The sequence below is a fragment of the Salvelinus alpinus genome, chromosome 12 (genome assembly GCF_045679555.1).
Source record: "Salvelinus alpinus chromosome 12, SLU_Salpinus.1, whole genome shotgun sequence".
NCBI lineage: Eukaryota > Metazoa > Chordata > Actinopteri > Salmoniformes > Salmonidae > Salvelinus > Salvelinus alpinus.
The window spans coordinates 23,728,813-23,745,368 of record NC_092097.1 but is presented as its reverse complement, the minus strand read 5'-3'; the positions used below and the strand labels follow the sequence as shown (position 1 = coordinate 23,745,368).

The window sequence follows — 16,556 nt, the reverse complement described above, 5'->3', positions numbered from 1 at the left end:
ACCTGGCCAAGATAAAGCAAAGCAGTGCGACACAAACAACAACACAGAGTTACACATGGAATAAACAAACATAAAGTCAATAATACAATAGAAAAAGTATATATACAGTGTGTGCAAATGAGGTAGGATAAGGGAGGTAAGGCTTGCTGAAGCACCTCAATGGTCAGTCAGTCAGTCCCTCAACGTAACGGTCGAATCTATCCCCATTGAAATGCGGGTGACGATGAGCGGGGGAATAGAGTTGCTCTTGGAGTAGGCCTAATATTCAGTTAACTTCTTTAACCTTTCTTGCACTTTTCGTGTAGTCTTTTTCCTATAGTGTTGAACCTCAAATTGCTATCTGATATCATAAAAAGTTTAAGCCAACTTGACCATAGCAAATAATTATCTCCAAGTTTAAACACACACACACACACACACACACACACACACACACACACACACACACACACACACACACACACACACACACACACACACACACACACACACATGCGTACATGCGTACATACATAGGCTACATACATACATACATACATGCATACATACATACATACATACATACATACATACATACATACATACATACATACATACATACATACATACATACATACATACATACATACATACATACATACATACATACAATATGGATTTGTGAATATTGTACTTACACAAATATAGATACACATTAATAATTCTTGTTTAGAATGATTCACGTGTATGGACAGAGCAAAGAAGGAGTCGTGTTTTATTCAGGTATAATGATTACCATCACATCTGTTTGGTTTTGTTTCTTAGTTTTGTAATGTGGAGGGAGTGATGCAATGAATTCAAAACTGCATGAGTGCGTTGCTTCCCATGCCGTTGTCTGATTGGTCGTCAAGTCCGCGGCTATACCCACTCTCCCGGTCATGAATAAAATAAGGAACGTCGAGCCTATCGGCGCGCTCCAGTGTCTCCTCCTACAACGCGCGCCAAAGTTGGCCACTTATACTACTTTCAACCAGCAAGCAGACGTTAAAACTAGCGGATAACGTATATCAAGGTAAAGAATTAAATAAACTTTGCCCATTTACACATTTGAGTTCAAGGTGCATCCCCTCCCTTTACACTGCACAAAACCCTTTACTAAAGGGGTCTTCTTTTACCTCACCAACTCACCAACCAGGTGACGAACATCACCACTTTTGCTGTTGGAGGGGTTTAACTATTTAGGAGTTTCTCTGACTGGGACTACGATTTTATTGTCTGCTTTTTATCCTTTTGAGAGGAGACATTTCGTCACATCCTGTCGGCTTAGACCTACATTTTCTTGTCTGGACTTTGCACGAGTAAGAATTTGGTACCAGTGCCCACTCGGTGTTGCTTCAGTAGCTAGAATGGCTACTTTACCAGGAACAGTGCCTCGAATGATGCGCACTGCGCCAGGCCAGAACTACCCCCGCGCGGGATTCCCTCTGGAAGGTACGGCAGCTTTTTAACTTGGAAAACATTTCTCGAGAGTTGCAACAAAAAATAACTCGTCATCAGAGGGAGGTTATATATTACGCAATTGTGTTTTTGATTTGTTGTAGCTCATCTTTGTTAAATATTAGACAATTGTGTTTTATATTGTCTATTAATTTAGGTCTAGGCTACTATACAGGGGAAATGAAATTGTTGTGTTACAGAATAGACAGCCTAACATTGCTAGACAGGCCTAGATGTTGATTGTAGAAGTATAGGCCTACTTTAAATGGATTATTTCTAGTGTTTGTTATGTTTACCTCACTGACAATACGGATGATCAAAATGTTACTTCATAGAATTTTGAATGCGTAATAGGCCTTTCCTCCTGATTGATTAGTGATATTTTTATGCAATTTAAAACGTACTAAACCAATGGTGACATGGTTGCTAAGATAACTTCATGAGTCAAATTATAAACAATGCGAGGCAATACAAAAAAAAAGATCTAAGCAAATGCGCGGAAAAATACCAATTTGTATTTGCAGGTAGGCCTATTTATGGGAATCGGTCCCAATCACAGCCTGTTCGTGCTCAAGAGCTTTTAACGAAAATGTACAATACCAAAAGCTCCAGGATTTGTTGAAGTATCCTGTTGCTGCAGATGGAAACAAAATACACAGCAAAGAGATAGCTCAAAGGATCACATCAATATTTGTACAGCATGACTAGGAATAATCAAGGTGGAAAGTTCCACACTCTTCAGTGCCTCTTGAATACGAAATGAGATCCTCAAGTGCTCTATGGCACTAATGATACGTCCTGCCAGCCAGGCTGACTGGGAATGAGTGTGGGCAGGGTTATCTACTAAGAATGGATGGGCTGTGGGATATGTTTGGAATGTGTCTATCTTATAGTTTAATATAATAAACCTTTGCTACTACCAGTTCTCACAGTCTAATGTCAGAATTAGACGTTCATCCATTCGACACATCCATACAATTATTATTACTGTATTATTATCACGGTTGTGATGACGATAATGATAATTAATATTATTATGATGATTATTATAGGCGCATGATAATGGGATTTGGGCCGAAAATTGATAGTCAAGAACTACAGGCCTAGGCCTACTCATTTTGTATTGAATTATTGTCTATGTGAAATAACGCTCAAGATATTAATTAATTTAAAGTTGGCCTATATAGTACCAAACCAATTTCACATCAACATATTTAATTATTTATCCTTAACCTAATTTCACATTGCCCTCTTTGTCATTGCATTGTTGTCTAACTTGATCTCTTGCGCATTCAACTTTAACAATTACAATATCATCAGGACAATATACAGGACCTGAATATGTTTATTGTGGAACAGTATCAACCCCCCTGGGCCAAGGTCGGGTGAACCAGCTCGGTGGAGTGTTCATCAACGGGAGGCCGCTGCCAAATCATATCAGACACAAGATAGTAGAGATGGCCCACCATGGCATCCGACCCTGCGTAATCTCGCGACAGCTACGAGTTTCCCATGGTTGTGTCTCCAAAATCCTCTGTCGGTACCAGGAGACCGGTTCGATTCGTCCCGGGGCAATAGGAGGCAGCAAGCCTAGGGTGAGTGGAGGACTATAGTTTCTACGTTATTTCACAATCGACTTCAGCTAGCCGACACCTTGACCTGCAATCCGTGTAAGACTATCAATTCTTCTTCTTCTTCGTCAGTTATCATGTCACGTGCATTTTACACACCTGCATGCCTGCATGATGCAACCATTTCCACATGCAAACATTACGAGTTATAGCCTATAAGTTATGACTGTTGCATGGAGTGAAATACATTCAGTTTTGTGTGTGATTGATTTGTGAGGTAGCCTATGAAGACAGGAACCATACATCTCGAAACTAGGCCTTCAATCAGTAAATTGAGTAGCCTATGCTATAGGTTCATGGCTAGAAGGTATCCAGTTTTTGTCGAATTAAACGTAAGATTTGGCTTTTCGTAGCAGGTTCAGAAAATGTACGCAGCAGGTTAGGATAATTGACGTAGCAGGTTAGGATAATTGGAGGTAAGGTTAGGAAATGGGTTAGGGTTAGCTAAAATGCACAAAATAAATCTACTTTTGACGTTAATTTAACAAAATGACTGGGCTATAGGCCTTGAAATGTTGTAGGAAGGCATGCGTCTTATTTTCAAACTCCCCATCAGGGAAACACGTAGGCTATGTTTATTTGTATCCATATACATTACAATATCATGTTCTTTGTGTGAATTAAAAGTTGTTTCGACTCTCTGTGTCTGGTCGTTGCACATGATAAAACCCACAGCAGGTATCAACTCCGGATGTGGAGAAGCGGATTGAGGAGTACAAGCGAGAAAACCCCGGGATGTTCAGTTGGGAGATCCGGGACAAGCTGCTGAAGGACGGGGTGTGCGACAGAAGCACTGTTCCTTCAGGTGAGGCTTCTGGTAAGCAACTTTTCCTTCTTATGGTGATTACTGTAAGGGGATGAGACATGAACCCCTCTACAGTCTGGTATTTGATGTGCAGTTTTTATGTATTGTACTTCTATTTTTGTAACTTTATTATTTTTCACATTGTCTTGACATGAGCTGATGAGCATATACATATGAGGAAATATACCATTCATTTACTATACAAAATACCGTAGGACTTTTTTGTTGTAATCCAAGGCCTATTTGGTTTTCTCTCAGTGAGCTCCATCAGCCGAGTTCTGAGGGCCCGATTCGGCAAGAAAGATGACGACGACGATAGTGATAAGAAGGATGAAGACGGGGAAAAGAAAACAAAGCATAGCATCGATGGCATTCTCGGTGATAAAGGTAGGCCAGCAAAGAAAAACATGGTTTACTTTGCTATAAATTGTGACTAAATCGTGTCATTCTTATTTGTCTTATTAAACAATAAAATGTTAGGCGTACTTTTATCCTATACACACACCACGATAATGCTGTATTAGGCCCATGCTAATTCCAATAGCAACATCATCAACATCATCATCATCAACAACCATTATTTTTATTATTATCGTTATCGCTATTGTTGTTATTATTACATTTTAGTAGGCCTACACCCTATTCCTATTAGGCCTATATAATTAATAATTATTTTATTTATTATTATTTGGAGGTGAAGCTACAGTCGTTTTTTTAATCATCTTAGAATTTTCAAATAGGTCAACAATTGATTTAAATGTATTTTTCTATGGTCTATATCTCTTGGGAAATCCTTATATTTTTATGGTAAATCGGAAAATCCTCTCGCAGATTGGCTCATTCATTCCTGCTTTGAAATCCCAGTCAGTCTTTACTCAATTACTCAATTATTTATGTGAGCCCTGACGGAAGGTAGCCTATTTAGCTCCAGAAAATGTATTTGTTTTACAAATTCCTCTCCCGCTCTTTTAACGTTCTTCCTAAACGACAGCTGACAGTTGACCGGTTTGACGATCAATGTCGGTTTAGAGACACTACATCACTTGTTAGTTAAACTGAAACGAGGAGGGCATCTTCTCTGCAGCCATATCCCCGTAATACTCACGGCAATTATGTTAACGCTTGCACACATTAACTAGTTGGTAACAAACGTTTTTGAAACAAATGATTACCATTTAAAAATAACAACGCTTATTGTGAATATTACAATTTTTAACATTATAGCTAATCGGAATAAACGACATTATTTATTTAGCTAGTATTTTAAGATAACTCAAATTCATATTTTTGTATAGCCTAAGTCTATATGAAAAATGTAATTCAGTTAGTTAGTTCGTGTTATTGTGCCACTTGTCAGTGCGCTCTCTGTCATTGAATATAGAGAGAGAGAGAAAATCATAGTGCTTATACAAACCTGTCCTGAAAGAGACAAAGGTCGCCATTTAAGAAGATCAAACATCATTGAATAGGGTTTAGATAAGAGTTCACAAAAAGCTTTTCCCCATTAAAAAACACAGCCAAACTTATTCGAACTTGAAGATGAACTTCAGTCGCAAAACCTCTCTCCAATGACGCTTTTCTAAAGTGAAGATTCCGAGGTAGGTCTACAAAGGCAAATCTTAGAAAGCAGGGCAGCAAAAAGGGGAATTGTCCGGTCCATTCTCATTCAAAAACCCGCAACCAGAGAAAGAAAATATTTTGGACAAAGGGCAAGGGTACATATAAAGGGAAATGAATTATTCAGTATACCCCGCTGGTAGATAGTTTTGTAATATTACGGAATAATCGGTTGGAGGAGAATAGCCAACGCATTTCATGGTGCAAAACGGTGCTTTCTTTTTTTAAATGGTTTGTGTCCATTTATCCATTTAGAGGTCGGATCATTGTGTTTCTCAGCTGCATGGTGTAATGTTGGCGTTTCAGTTTGTAAACAGATAGCCTTTGGCTATAAACACTTCAGGCAAAATTACCCATTGGTAGAGCCAGTAACATTTCGGCTTCTGATTTCAAAGGGATTTTATCTTGTTCCATTCCAAGGTGAACTTGTTGCCGAATGTTTAACTGCATTTTTTCCTAATTGCTTTGCTATTTTTTCTGATGATGATTGTTCTTATTCGATGCTCAACACACGAATTATGACCATGTTTACATCGAAGATTTGGTCGGCTCATGCCCTGCATTATGAAATGTTAATTTACTTGCAACAATGTCACATCAGAATGTTGGATACCTCACGTAGGCCTACGAATGACAGCGTCAGATCTGCCTTCGTGAACTCAGAACATACCAAATGTGCTTTTTAATTCTTAAAAAGATTCGTATTTGTCCTTATACAGTTTACCATCCGGATGGCATTTAATAACGTTGAGACTTATTAGCGTAAGTAATGGAAACGTGTCTGTTGAATAGGTGGCTGTGTTGGAGTGGGGTGTAATAGCTTGCAGGCATGGTAAGAAATGTATTTATCCCCAATCAGCCCCTCACTCTCTGAGTTGGAAGCACAAACGTTATGTTGAAGGGTTTTAACGCAGATTAAATTGAGCCTTTTATTTCTTTTCACTTTCATCTCTGAGCGGAGCTCACAGTGGCTCGCCCTGGTGACACATTGACGAGATTTGTGGTTTACTTCAGAGCTCTCTAGATGTATTAAATGTGTTGATTTATTTGTCTATTTATTCATAGGCTATATGTGAGTGTTGCATCACAGATTTATCTTCTGTGTAATCCGAAATGATAAAACAAGTAGGCTATTTTCAATGTATAATTTCAAGCAAGTTGCAATAGGCTATTATTTATTTATATTTAACCTTTATTTAACTAGGAACGTCAGTTATGAACAAATTCTTATTTACAATGATGCCTACCCCGGCCAAACCCTAACCCGGACGACGGTGGGCAATTTGTGCGCCGCCCTATGGGACATCCCATTCACGGCTGGTTGTGATACAGCCTGGAATCGAACCAGGGTCTGTAGTGACGCCTCTAGCACTGAGATGTAGTGCCTTACACCGCTGCCACTTGGCGTAGTTTAATGGAGATAGATCACCATGATGTGTGGAGATGATATATAAGAATATATACAAGAGTTTACAGAAAGCTGTACCTCCACTGTCTTGGTATCCCTACACACGTGTTTATAAAAGGAACGCAGCCTTAGCCTATGTCATTTTGATAAGAATATTCATCCATATACGCTTTCCACCTGCCATCCTCAATAACGTGATAGTGATAGTGAGATGCTGCGATGACCCTGACAAGTTGAATTAGGCGACCAACGGGGTAAAGGGGTTAGACAAAACGCCACACGTGCATGTTCTCAATCCTGGAGAAGGTATATTGTTTGTGCATGAATGATCAGAACGCCAGGGAAAGAATGAATCCGCCCATTTTAAAGGGACAATCTATAATAACTAAACCAACAAACTGTCCTCTGTAGCCTGGAGGAATTGGCGAGGTGGAGGCAAGGGACACTTCAGCAAATCTTCGGATTACCTGTGGTTCTCAATCTAATCAAACAGAGGTCAGACGGGCTTTCTGGGCGTTGGGAAGGGATCACGAGAGAGAGCATTGGAGAGCCACTGTGGTGTCAGGCAATCCGAGGCTCCAGGCTCACTTTCTCTGTGTGCATATTCAATTAAATGATCATGGGTATCGATTAAGAACAAGGATGTTTTATGCAAAGGGTTAGTAAAGAATAACGTCATCTATGAGAACTGAGAAGTTGCAAACTTTATTAAACGACAGAAACGGGCAAAACAATTTTAAATGTATAAAGACCAAAAATAAAGAAAGCTTTGAAATGAGTGTGTTCGACGCATGCACACACGCGCACGCACACACATATCTCCTGAAATATAATGTAGCTATATTTCGGGGTCTAAAGCCGTGCTGAATGAGAAGGACAGGGGAATGAAGTAAGAGACAACTTCAAACAAATCCATCTGGAATAGTGTGTGAGAGAGATTTAATGAAAGTATGGGGAAGTTATTTAGCTATTAATAAAAAAATCCTCAGGCATTGAGAGTAACTCTATCTGCACTTTCTTGCAGCTATTTGGTTGGGTTGAAATTGAGGGAGACCCAAATGTTGGGTAGAGATAACACACCCATCATAGCCCAGATCCTGCGCTGTGCTTCACTGCATTAAACTCGGATTAACCTCCCCGCAGCCCGCTTTCGCCACATTTCACTGGAATTTACATTGGTAGATTTCTTACACACAGAGGGCAAAAGCTGAAAACCCTCGCAACAGCTAATTATATAATCGATTACGATATTATTGACAATGATAATAGAATAGAATAATATAAATAATACGAATAACCTAATAATAGCCCAATAATAATATTATTATATATTAATAATAATAATATGTTCTGGTTCAAAACAATATATTAGTTGTAATTAAGAAATCACATTTAACTATTTAAAAACGTTTGTAAACATTTTAAATCAATTATAGCCTACTAAAGACAATAGGCTACCAATTTCTGTCAAATAATGTAAATTAGAGTCTACTGTAAGCATGCATGGTTATTTTATGGAAACGGACAGTCAAAATCACGATAAAGACCATGGTGTAATCCTGGAACCAATCAAATTACCCAAGCCGGTCATAATTAGATTTCAAATAGGTTTGTTAGGAAAGCTTTGTCTTGATTTTGATAGGACACTGAATTTTGAGACTCAAAACGCATAAATCAGTCACTGACATAGGCTAAAGACTCCACGCTCTCCAAAACTAACACAATCATTGGTAATTTATGCTAAATCGTTTGTACCGAAGCCGATTTCTTCGACAGTGAACAATATTTAGCAGGGGTCATGGTTTACAAGCTTTTATACAATTAACAGTATGGACCCCTTTAATCGTTACCCGCCACTGTGATAAAGGAACAATATTTTCACACCTCGAGTTGGTATCTGAACACACGGTGATTTATAGCCTATGTCACGGGGCTGATTTCTAAATAACACGTCAACCGATGGTAATGACACGTTAAACGGATACAGAAAACATTTGAACGATTAGGTCTCGATTCGTTCTCTCCTCGGGAGGAGCGTTAACGCGCAATTATACCCACTGTTTTGGGTGACCTGTGAATTTGAGGGGGACCCCGAATTTGTCATGTACAGGATTTTCGTTCTCCGCAGTCTTGTTAAAAATATAATAATAATAATAGAGAGCAAGCCAAGGAAATATAGAAAGTAGATGAGGACAACTCGATCCTTATGCTTATCAGAAACATTATTGTTGCGGCACAAACACAATGGTGGTTCATCGTATTACAAACTGACAGACAGTGTTTAAAAGCCTTTTGGCTGGTCTGGTCTTTTAATTAAAGCAATGTTTGCCACGTGGGACAAGTCCTATCATGTGCACACTACTTAGGAGAATGGTTTTCCATCTCTTGTGGGATTCTCCAAAATGGACAATCTTCCCTCTACAGCTATTTAAGGGACTTTGAGAAGTGTAGAAGAAGACATGGGAATTTCTACCTCATTTATAAAGACGAGTTCAGAATCCTTTCCTGCTTAATAACTTAAAAGGATTTCATTTCCCAGCTCATTTACTGTACATTGTTATTGGATGCGATATAGCATTCCAAGGTTAACATTTCATGCTTGAAAAATATAAAAATATTGGCCTATACTGTGATTCATAAGTCTTTCAAAACTAAATTAAGATACATCATCACTTTAGGATCTTTTAATCCGTGCATGTTTTCGTCGTCCTCGTTGTTGTTTATGATGTTGTTGTTGTTGATGATGATGATCTTTTTAATCTAGACTAGACTACTCACTTCACATTTCCTTAATGTGGTCGATACTTTTGCAGCCGTTTTGTTTGAACCACGGTATTTAGTGTACATGGGGGGTTACAGAACAGATTTTCTGACAAAAATCATATGGCACAAATTATGAAGAATTGCCCTCAAGGCCCCGGTTATAGCAATAGTGTGCAGGATGTTCCTGTCATTTCCGCCTGTGTTTTACTTAACCTATTTTCACTAGAACTTGTGTTGACCCTATCGCACGTTTCTTTTAATGAGAATACATAGTATAGTTTTTCAATAATGATAATATGGTCTGTCTTGACACTTTGGTTATGTGTGCCTCTTATGTGCGTCCACACACATACTTCAGGGATATATCATGCTCGAAAAACAGCTATCCAGAGATATATGATGTTCTTGCATTATGGTGATGGGTGCTCCAGACACTTGAGTCAAGTTCTATTTTGGTGGAATGCTTTGTCAATACCCTTGTTCCAACGTAATTATGTCATAATTAAAATAGAAATGGTTGTTTTTATCAAAATGTTATTTTGGTGCATATTGCCTTTCCTGTGTTGCTTCAGTTACTTGCAACAGGTGGGCTGCATGCAATTATGTATATAAGGCATCATTGGCTGGATGCAGGTACACAGGCCTGGACTGAAAGTCCTGGACAAAAGGAACACCTTTGTGAGAATCCTGTTCATTGACTACAGCTTAGCATTCAACACCATAGTGCCCTCCAATAAGGACCCTGGGATTAAACACTTCCTTCTGCAACTGGATTCTGGACTTCCTGATGGGCCGCCCCCAGGTGGTGAGAGTAGGCTACAACACATCCACCACGATGACCCTCAACACGGGGCCCTCAGGGGTGCATGCTTAGTCCCCTCCTATACTTCCTGTTCACCCACGATTGCGTGGCCGCGCACTACTCCAACATCAACGACGGTGGTAGGTTTGATCACCAATAACGATGAGACACTTACAGGGAGGAGGTCAGAAACCTAGAAGTGTGGTGCCAGAACAACAACCTCTCTCTCAACGTCAGCAAGACAAAACGCTGATTGTGGACTACAGGAAACAGATGGCCAAGCACTCCCCCATTCACTTCGACAGGGCTGTAGTGGAGCGGGATGAGAGCTTCAAGTTCCTCAGTGTCCACCGTTAAGGAACTATCATGGTCCACACACACAAACACAGTCATGAACTGGGCACGACAGTGACTCTTCCCCCCCAGTGGGTGTTGCATTTATACTTTTCATCAGTATATAATGCCAAATTTTCCCAAACGAGTTACTAGTTTAAAGCTATTGCATGACATATTTCAGTTTTTAAAAAATTGTTTAACTTGAGCATGGCTGGTATAGACACCTCTGTGCCCTGCAATTTGCAAGAGGTTGAATGTATCTCACCAGAGAGAGCATCTGAGCGAACGAAACAGTACCCTTCTGTCTCTGTATGTGTAGGCCATCTATCTGATGTTGTCTGGTCCAAAAGAGTATGACATTGTTGCCGCCAGTAGCATTGAATGCAAGGGAAGCCAGCGAACATTTGGACTCCCTTAATAAAAAATAAAATAACAGCCAATCAGCTTTGAACTAAACTGAGTGAGCTGGTCCTGGCGCACCAAAAAAATCAGAAACAACTTGAATTGTTGCATCTTGTTGTGTAGTTATCCTCCGGTGACTAGAGCTAGATAAAATTGGCCCTTTCCTATATTAGCAATGGATGGGGATAGGGATTTGGACTTGTGGTTTTACTTAGTTCTCTGTACTGGCCAATGATTATAATGGTGATTCTGATCCAACCATTAATTCATACATTGTTCCCCTGGCCTGAGAGGATGGAAATTAAATATGTAGCTAGTAGGAGCTAATGTTAACTAGCTAACGTTGCCCATGAAAGGAAGTTAGGCTAGCGAGCAATCATTTTAGCCAGGTAGCCTTGGACAACAAAACAAGTATGTACTTCATGACAGAGTGATAGACCATTTTGTCAACATGAAAGAGAGGAGGAGGTCATTGGCCCTTCTCTACAAGTAGGGTGAGTCAACATGTTTTTCTACTTGCAAGAACGCGCACGCACACCCCACGCACACACACAGATATCAGAACCATGGACAGCCACACCATATTTAGTTTATGTTGATTGGACAAAATCGTTTTTGGTATCTTTTAGACTAAGCATAGGTGATTTGATGATGTTGAAGTTGAAATGGTGCTGGAATAGTGGAGGCAGCTCCTGTTTTCTTTGCGACTTGCGGTAACTCTCTGTGGTTCTAAATCAATAGTTGTTTACTGGTCTGAAAATGTCAGACTCATTAACTTGCTTGACAATGCTGTAGGTCATGTAACTGTTTGCTACATGCAATATGCTTTGTGGAATTCACCAGACAGAGGTTGCTACAGTTTTGTGATGAAACAAAGGTGTGGTTGAAACAAAGGTGTGGTTTATTCTGCCACTGTGTCTTCTTATTGTCTCGGCCTTAGGTCTATATAACACGGTCACAAGGCATATGAATTAGCAGGTTATAGAGCACACAACACAATTATCACAACACATAGGTTGTAATATGGCTTTATTTTCGGGCTTCCCAGTGATTCTACCCATGCAACGCTACTGCCTACAAATCCAGCTCATTGCAGTTCCCCCTGTAATTCATCTTGGTATCCCATAGAGAGGGCCACATGTAGGCTTACCCAAGGTAGGTGATCTTAATGCTTTCAGACAACATTTCCAAAACTTGTCTCAAATAATGCTGCATGATGGCGCCACTGCAAGAAAGCACCGTTTTCAGTAAAAAATATAGACTAAACGAATAATGATAATACAATTATGATGGTAATGACACAATGTAGGATACTGTTATTACTATTCACCTATTATTGAACAAAAACTAAATAACGAGATTCTCATCAACATAATCCAGCGATTCTTACATTGCAATGCACCTGGGGCATTTATATTGTAGGCCTATTCATTGAGCAGGTTGACACAAATATGAAGGTGTCGGCCTACCTTATCTTTTTCACCAAAAATAATATAATTCGGCATATATAATAGTATTTGGTCTTTAGATTTGTTTATTTTTCTCTTGCTGCTAATGTTGAGCATGGCTATGCATAAATTTACAGCATGCCTATAATGCTTTTAAAATTATATGATTCTTATTTTCTTCTTCTTCTTCTTATTAATAAAGGTATCCATTATTAATTAGCAATAAGATTGATGGATGTTGCCTTCTGTGGCATTCTACGAAACACTCCATTATGTGGAGACTGAGACTACTAAGGATGACAGTGGTAAGCTAGGGATCAAGAGTTTGACTCGGAAATTATAACTTGACCAGCTTTTCCTTTTCTAATACTAACTCGTTTAACTTGTCAGATCTAATTAGGGCGTTTAAATGCTCAAGTGCATCGGTGGGAAATGTGCATCGGTGGGAAACAGTAGGCGGTTGGTCAGGGCCAGCCAATGCGGCTTTCAAGTCTTTTTGGGGAGACCTAGAAAGGGATGATTATGAGAGCGCTTCGAATTGGACTGCTCGATGGATAATATTTTTTTCTTCAAAAGTTTCTACTACTGCGTCAATTATAGCCATCAAGTGGGCTAAACTGGGCAGTCCACACATGGACTTTGGCGGTGCTTTGTAATTAGGTATGAAATTAATTACAATAGACATCTATTAAAGTCTTTAAAGTTTGCAAAAATTAACACAGTTTAAAAGGTGTAACAGTGGATTAATGGCTTACAGCCAATATGACATTGTATTGCATCCCCATGATTTGTGCTCCCTGTCTAATGGGTGTCCTGGACATCTTATAACCCCCCAAATATTTATTAACATCTTAATAGGCTTTTTCGATAGTGTTTTTGATAGAGTGTTTACAAAATTGTTATTTCAAAACTCAAGTGTAGGCTATAATTTGCTGACTGATCAGGCATCCCCATGAGACTAATATATTATCTGAGTTTGTCTGTGTTTGTCTTTTGAATATAGTTTTGGCTTTTCCCTTGCATAATAGATTTTGGAGCTTGAATCATCCTCTCTCTGGTTTAGAAGAAGTGGAAATTCAATTGTCTCCGTTCCCTTTTTGAAAGCATTTTTCTTCTAATTGAATACCTTTTTTCTTGTATTGGGACTAAACCCCTTCTGATGTCTGACAGCCTAGTCTCTCCATTGTCAGCCGAATGGCCACTAGAAAAGGAGGAGAGAAAGAAGAGGGAGGAGAAAAGAACCTTCTGTTATTTTCTGTCTTGAGACTCGCTGTATAGGCTATTCAGGCAAGTTGATGAACTCCTCCAAAAAGTTTATTAAGGGGCTGAAAACAATAAGAACTAAAGCCTTTAGGCACCCAGGCAGACAGTTTATAAACTAGCTACTATTGTGTCTCAAAGGCAGATGCATGAACACTTTTGAATGGGGCCTTCAAACTGACACGATCCGGCTGGACAGCAGCAGTTTAAAAGGAAAGGGTTCTTCTGCTGCAGCTCAGATCTCGCCTTTCCTGCATTAACATACACTGCAGAAGAGAGGGAGGGAGAGAAGGATCTGGGCAGGCACTGACTGTCATGGCCAGGGGGATTTTCTCCCTGCACACTTAGATATACTACACATAATAGCCAGACAGTTGAATATTCTTCAAATTCATTCAACTTAATGACAAATTGACAATAGTCCTCTTCCATGAAAAAACAACAGTGCATTTTCCCATTCCCCAGTCAGTTCTGTAAGGAAATTGTAACATCGACTACTGGTAGTGGTAAGAATCTAATAGTAAACTAAATGTAATTTTTTACACCCATTCTTATTTTCTTATTTCCACTGTAGACAAAGAGATCAGCTAGCAGTTTTATCTCAGATAGATGCAGTGGTAAATTATGTGCTGTGGTTAGCTGTGTTTTAATGTAATAGAATTATTTAAAACTATTTTTTTCAGTTTTTGCTCTGTTGGAAAGCAATCTTTAGTTCATATTCTGTCTGGAACACTGTTAATGTTCTTAACAAGGAGATAACAGATTACTGAGATTACTGTTAATGTTCTTAACAAGGAGATAAGAGATTACTGAGATTACTGTTAATGTTCTTAACAAGGAGATAACAGATTACTGAGATTACTGTTAGTGTTCTTAACAAGGAGATAACAGATTACTGAGATTACTGTTAGTGTTCTTAACAAGGATATAACCGATTACTGAGATTACTGTTAGTGTTCTTAACAAGGAGATAACAGATTACTGAGATTACTGTTAGTGTTCTTAACAAGGAGATAACAGATTACTGAGATTACTGTTAATGTTCTTAACAAGGAGATAACCGATTACTGAGATTACTGTTAATGTTCTTAACAAGGAGATAACAGATTACTGAGATTACTGTTAATGTTCTTAACAAGGAGATAACAGGTTACTGAGATTACTGTTAGTGTTCTTAACAAGGAGATAACAGATTACTGAGATTACTGTTAGTGTTCTTAACAAGGAGATAACAGATTACTGAGATTACTGTTAATGTTCTTAACAAGGAGATAACAGATTACTGAGATTACTGTTAGTGTTCTTAACAAGGAGATACCAGATTACTGAGATTACTGTTAATGTTCTTAACAAGGAGATAACAGATTACTGAGAATACTGTTAGTGTTATTAACAAGGAGATAACAGATTACTGAGATTACTGTTAGTGTTCTTAACAAGGAGATAACAGATTACTGAGATTACTGTTTATGTTCTTAACAAGGAGATAACAGATTACTGAGATCACTGTTAATGTTCTTAACAAGGAGATAACAGATTACTGAGATTACTGTTAATGTTCTTAACAAGGAGATAACAGATTACTGAGATTACTGTTAATGTTCTTAACAAGGAGATAACAGATTACTGAGATTACTGTTTATGTTCTTAACAAGGAGATAACAGATTACTGAGATCACTGTTAATGTTCTTAACAAGGAGATAACAGATTACTGAGATTACTGTTAATGTTCTTAACAAGGAGATAACAGATTACTGAGATTACTGTTAATGGGCTTAACAAGGAGATAACAGATTACTGAGATTACTGTTAATGTTCTTAACAAGGAGATAACAGATTACTGAGATTACTGTTAATGTTCTTAACAAGGAGATAACAGATTCCTGAGATTACTGTTAATGTTCTTAACAAGGAGATAACAGATTACTGAGTGGCTTTTTCTTTTTCTTTGAATAACCTGATGCATTGATTTACTGCGGGATTTTGAGAAATATCACAATAATGTTGTTGTATACATCAAAACACATTAGTCCCCTTCCTTTTATTTGATAAAGGTGTGTCACTTTCTATCCCTCTCTCTCTCTCTCTCTTACTACCGCTAGGTTTTTAACGTTTTTTTACACATCTTTATTTATCAAGTTCAAAAAGTTCAAATATACATTATAGAACACCATGTGAACAATCCTTGACATCATGACCTCTCTTTCACTGTCTTTCTCTGTCCAGCCCTTCTCTTTAGCCAAGTCAGTTGCTGGATCTCTGCTTCCCATAATCAGAGGGAGTCCTGTGATTTGTGACCCCTGGAGCATCCAGCTCGTAGAACGCAGGGCCCCAAACAGTCCCGGCCTGATCTGGCAGGTGTCAACATTAGCAACACAATCGCACCCCAGTCCAGTGCCCCTTACCCTAGCCCCAGCGCCACATTGAACGCAAACTATGTGAGGCCCAGTGAAAAGAAACATATAAATGGAGTGGGCAGGGGAGGATAAAAGAGGGGGAGGACAAGGGAGAGATTACACTCTCAGACAGCTATTAGCAGGGATAAGGCTTTTCTAAACAAACAAAAAACGAGACGATCAATACTGTGTTAGTTTACCAAGTGGAGTC

General features: G+C 38.9%; 1 protein-coding gene across 9 annotated transcripts in view; it reads left to right on the top strand.

Annotated features, from left to right (window-relative positions):
* Positions 1 to 963: 963 nt before the first annotated feature.
* The window catches only part of LOC139535712 (paired box protein Pax-7-like), a 67,171-nt gene continuing 51,578 nt past the window's right edge, over positions 964 to 16,556 (top strand). For 2 of the 9 annotated variants that reach the window (XM_071335417.1, XM_071335419.1), the window contains exons 1-4: positions 964 to 1,470; positions 2,797 to 3,071; positions 3,783 to 3,912; positions 4,171 to 4,299. In XM_071335417.1, coding sequence (XP_071191518.1) covers positions 1,386 to 1,470; positions 2,797 to 3,071; positions 3,783 to 3,912; positions 4,171 to 4,299 — 619 coding nt within the window. In that variant the 5' untranslated portion in view covers positions 964 to 1,385. Of the gene's footprint in view, positions 1,471 to 2,796; positions 3,072 to 3,782; positions 3,925 to 4,170; positions 4,300 to 16,556 lie in introns of all 9 variants that reach the window. The other 7 variants (XM_071335422.1, XM_071335423.1, XM_071335415.1 and 4 more) reach the window with 4 other exon arrangements.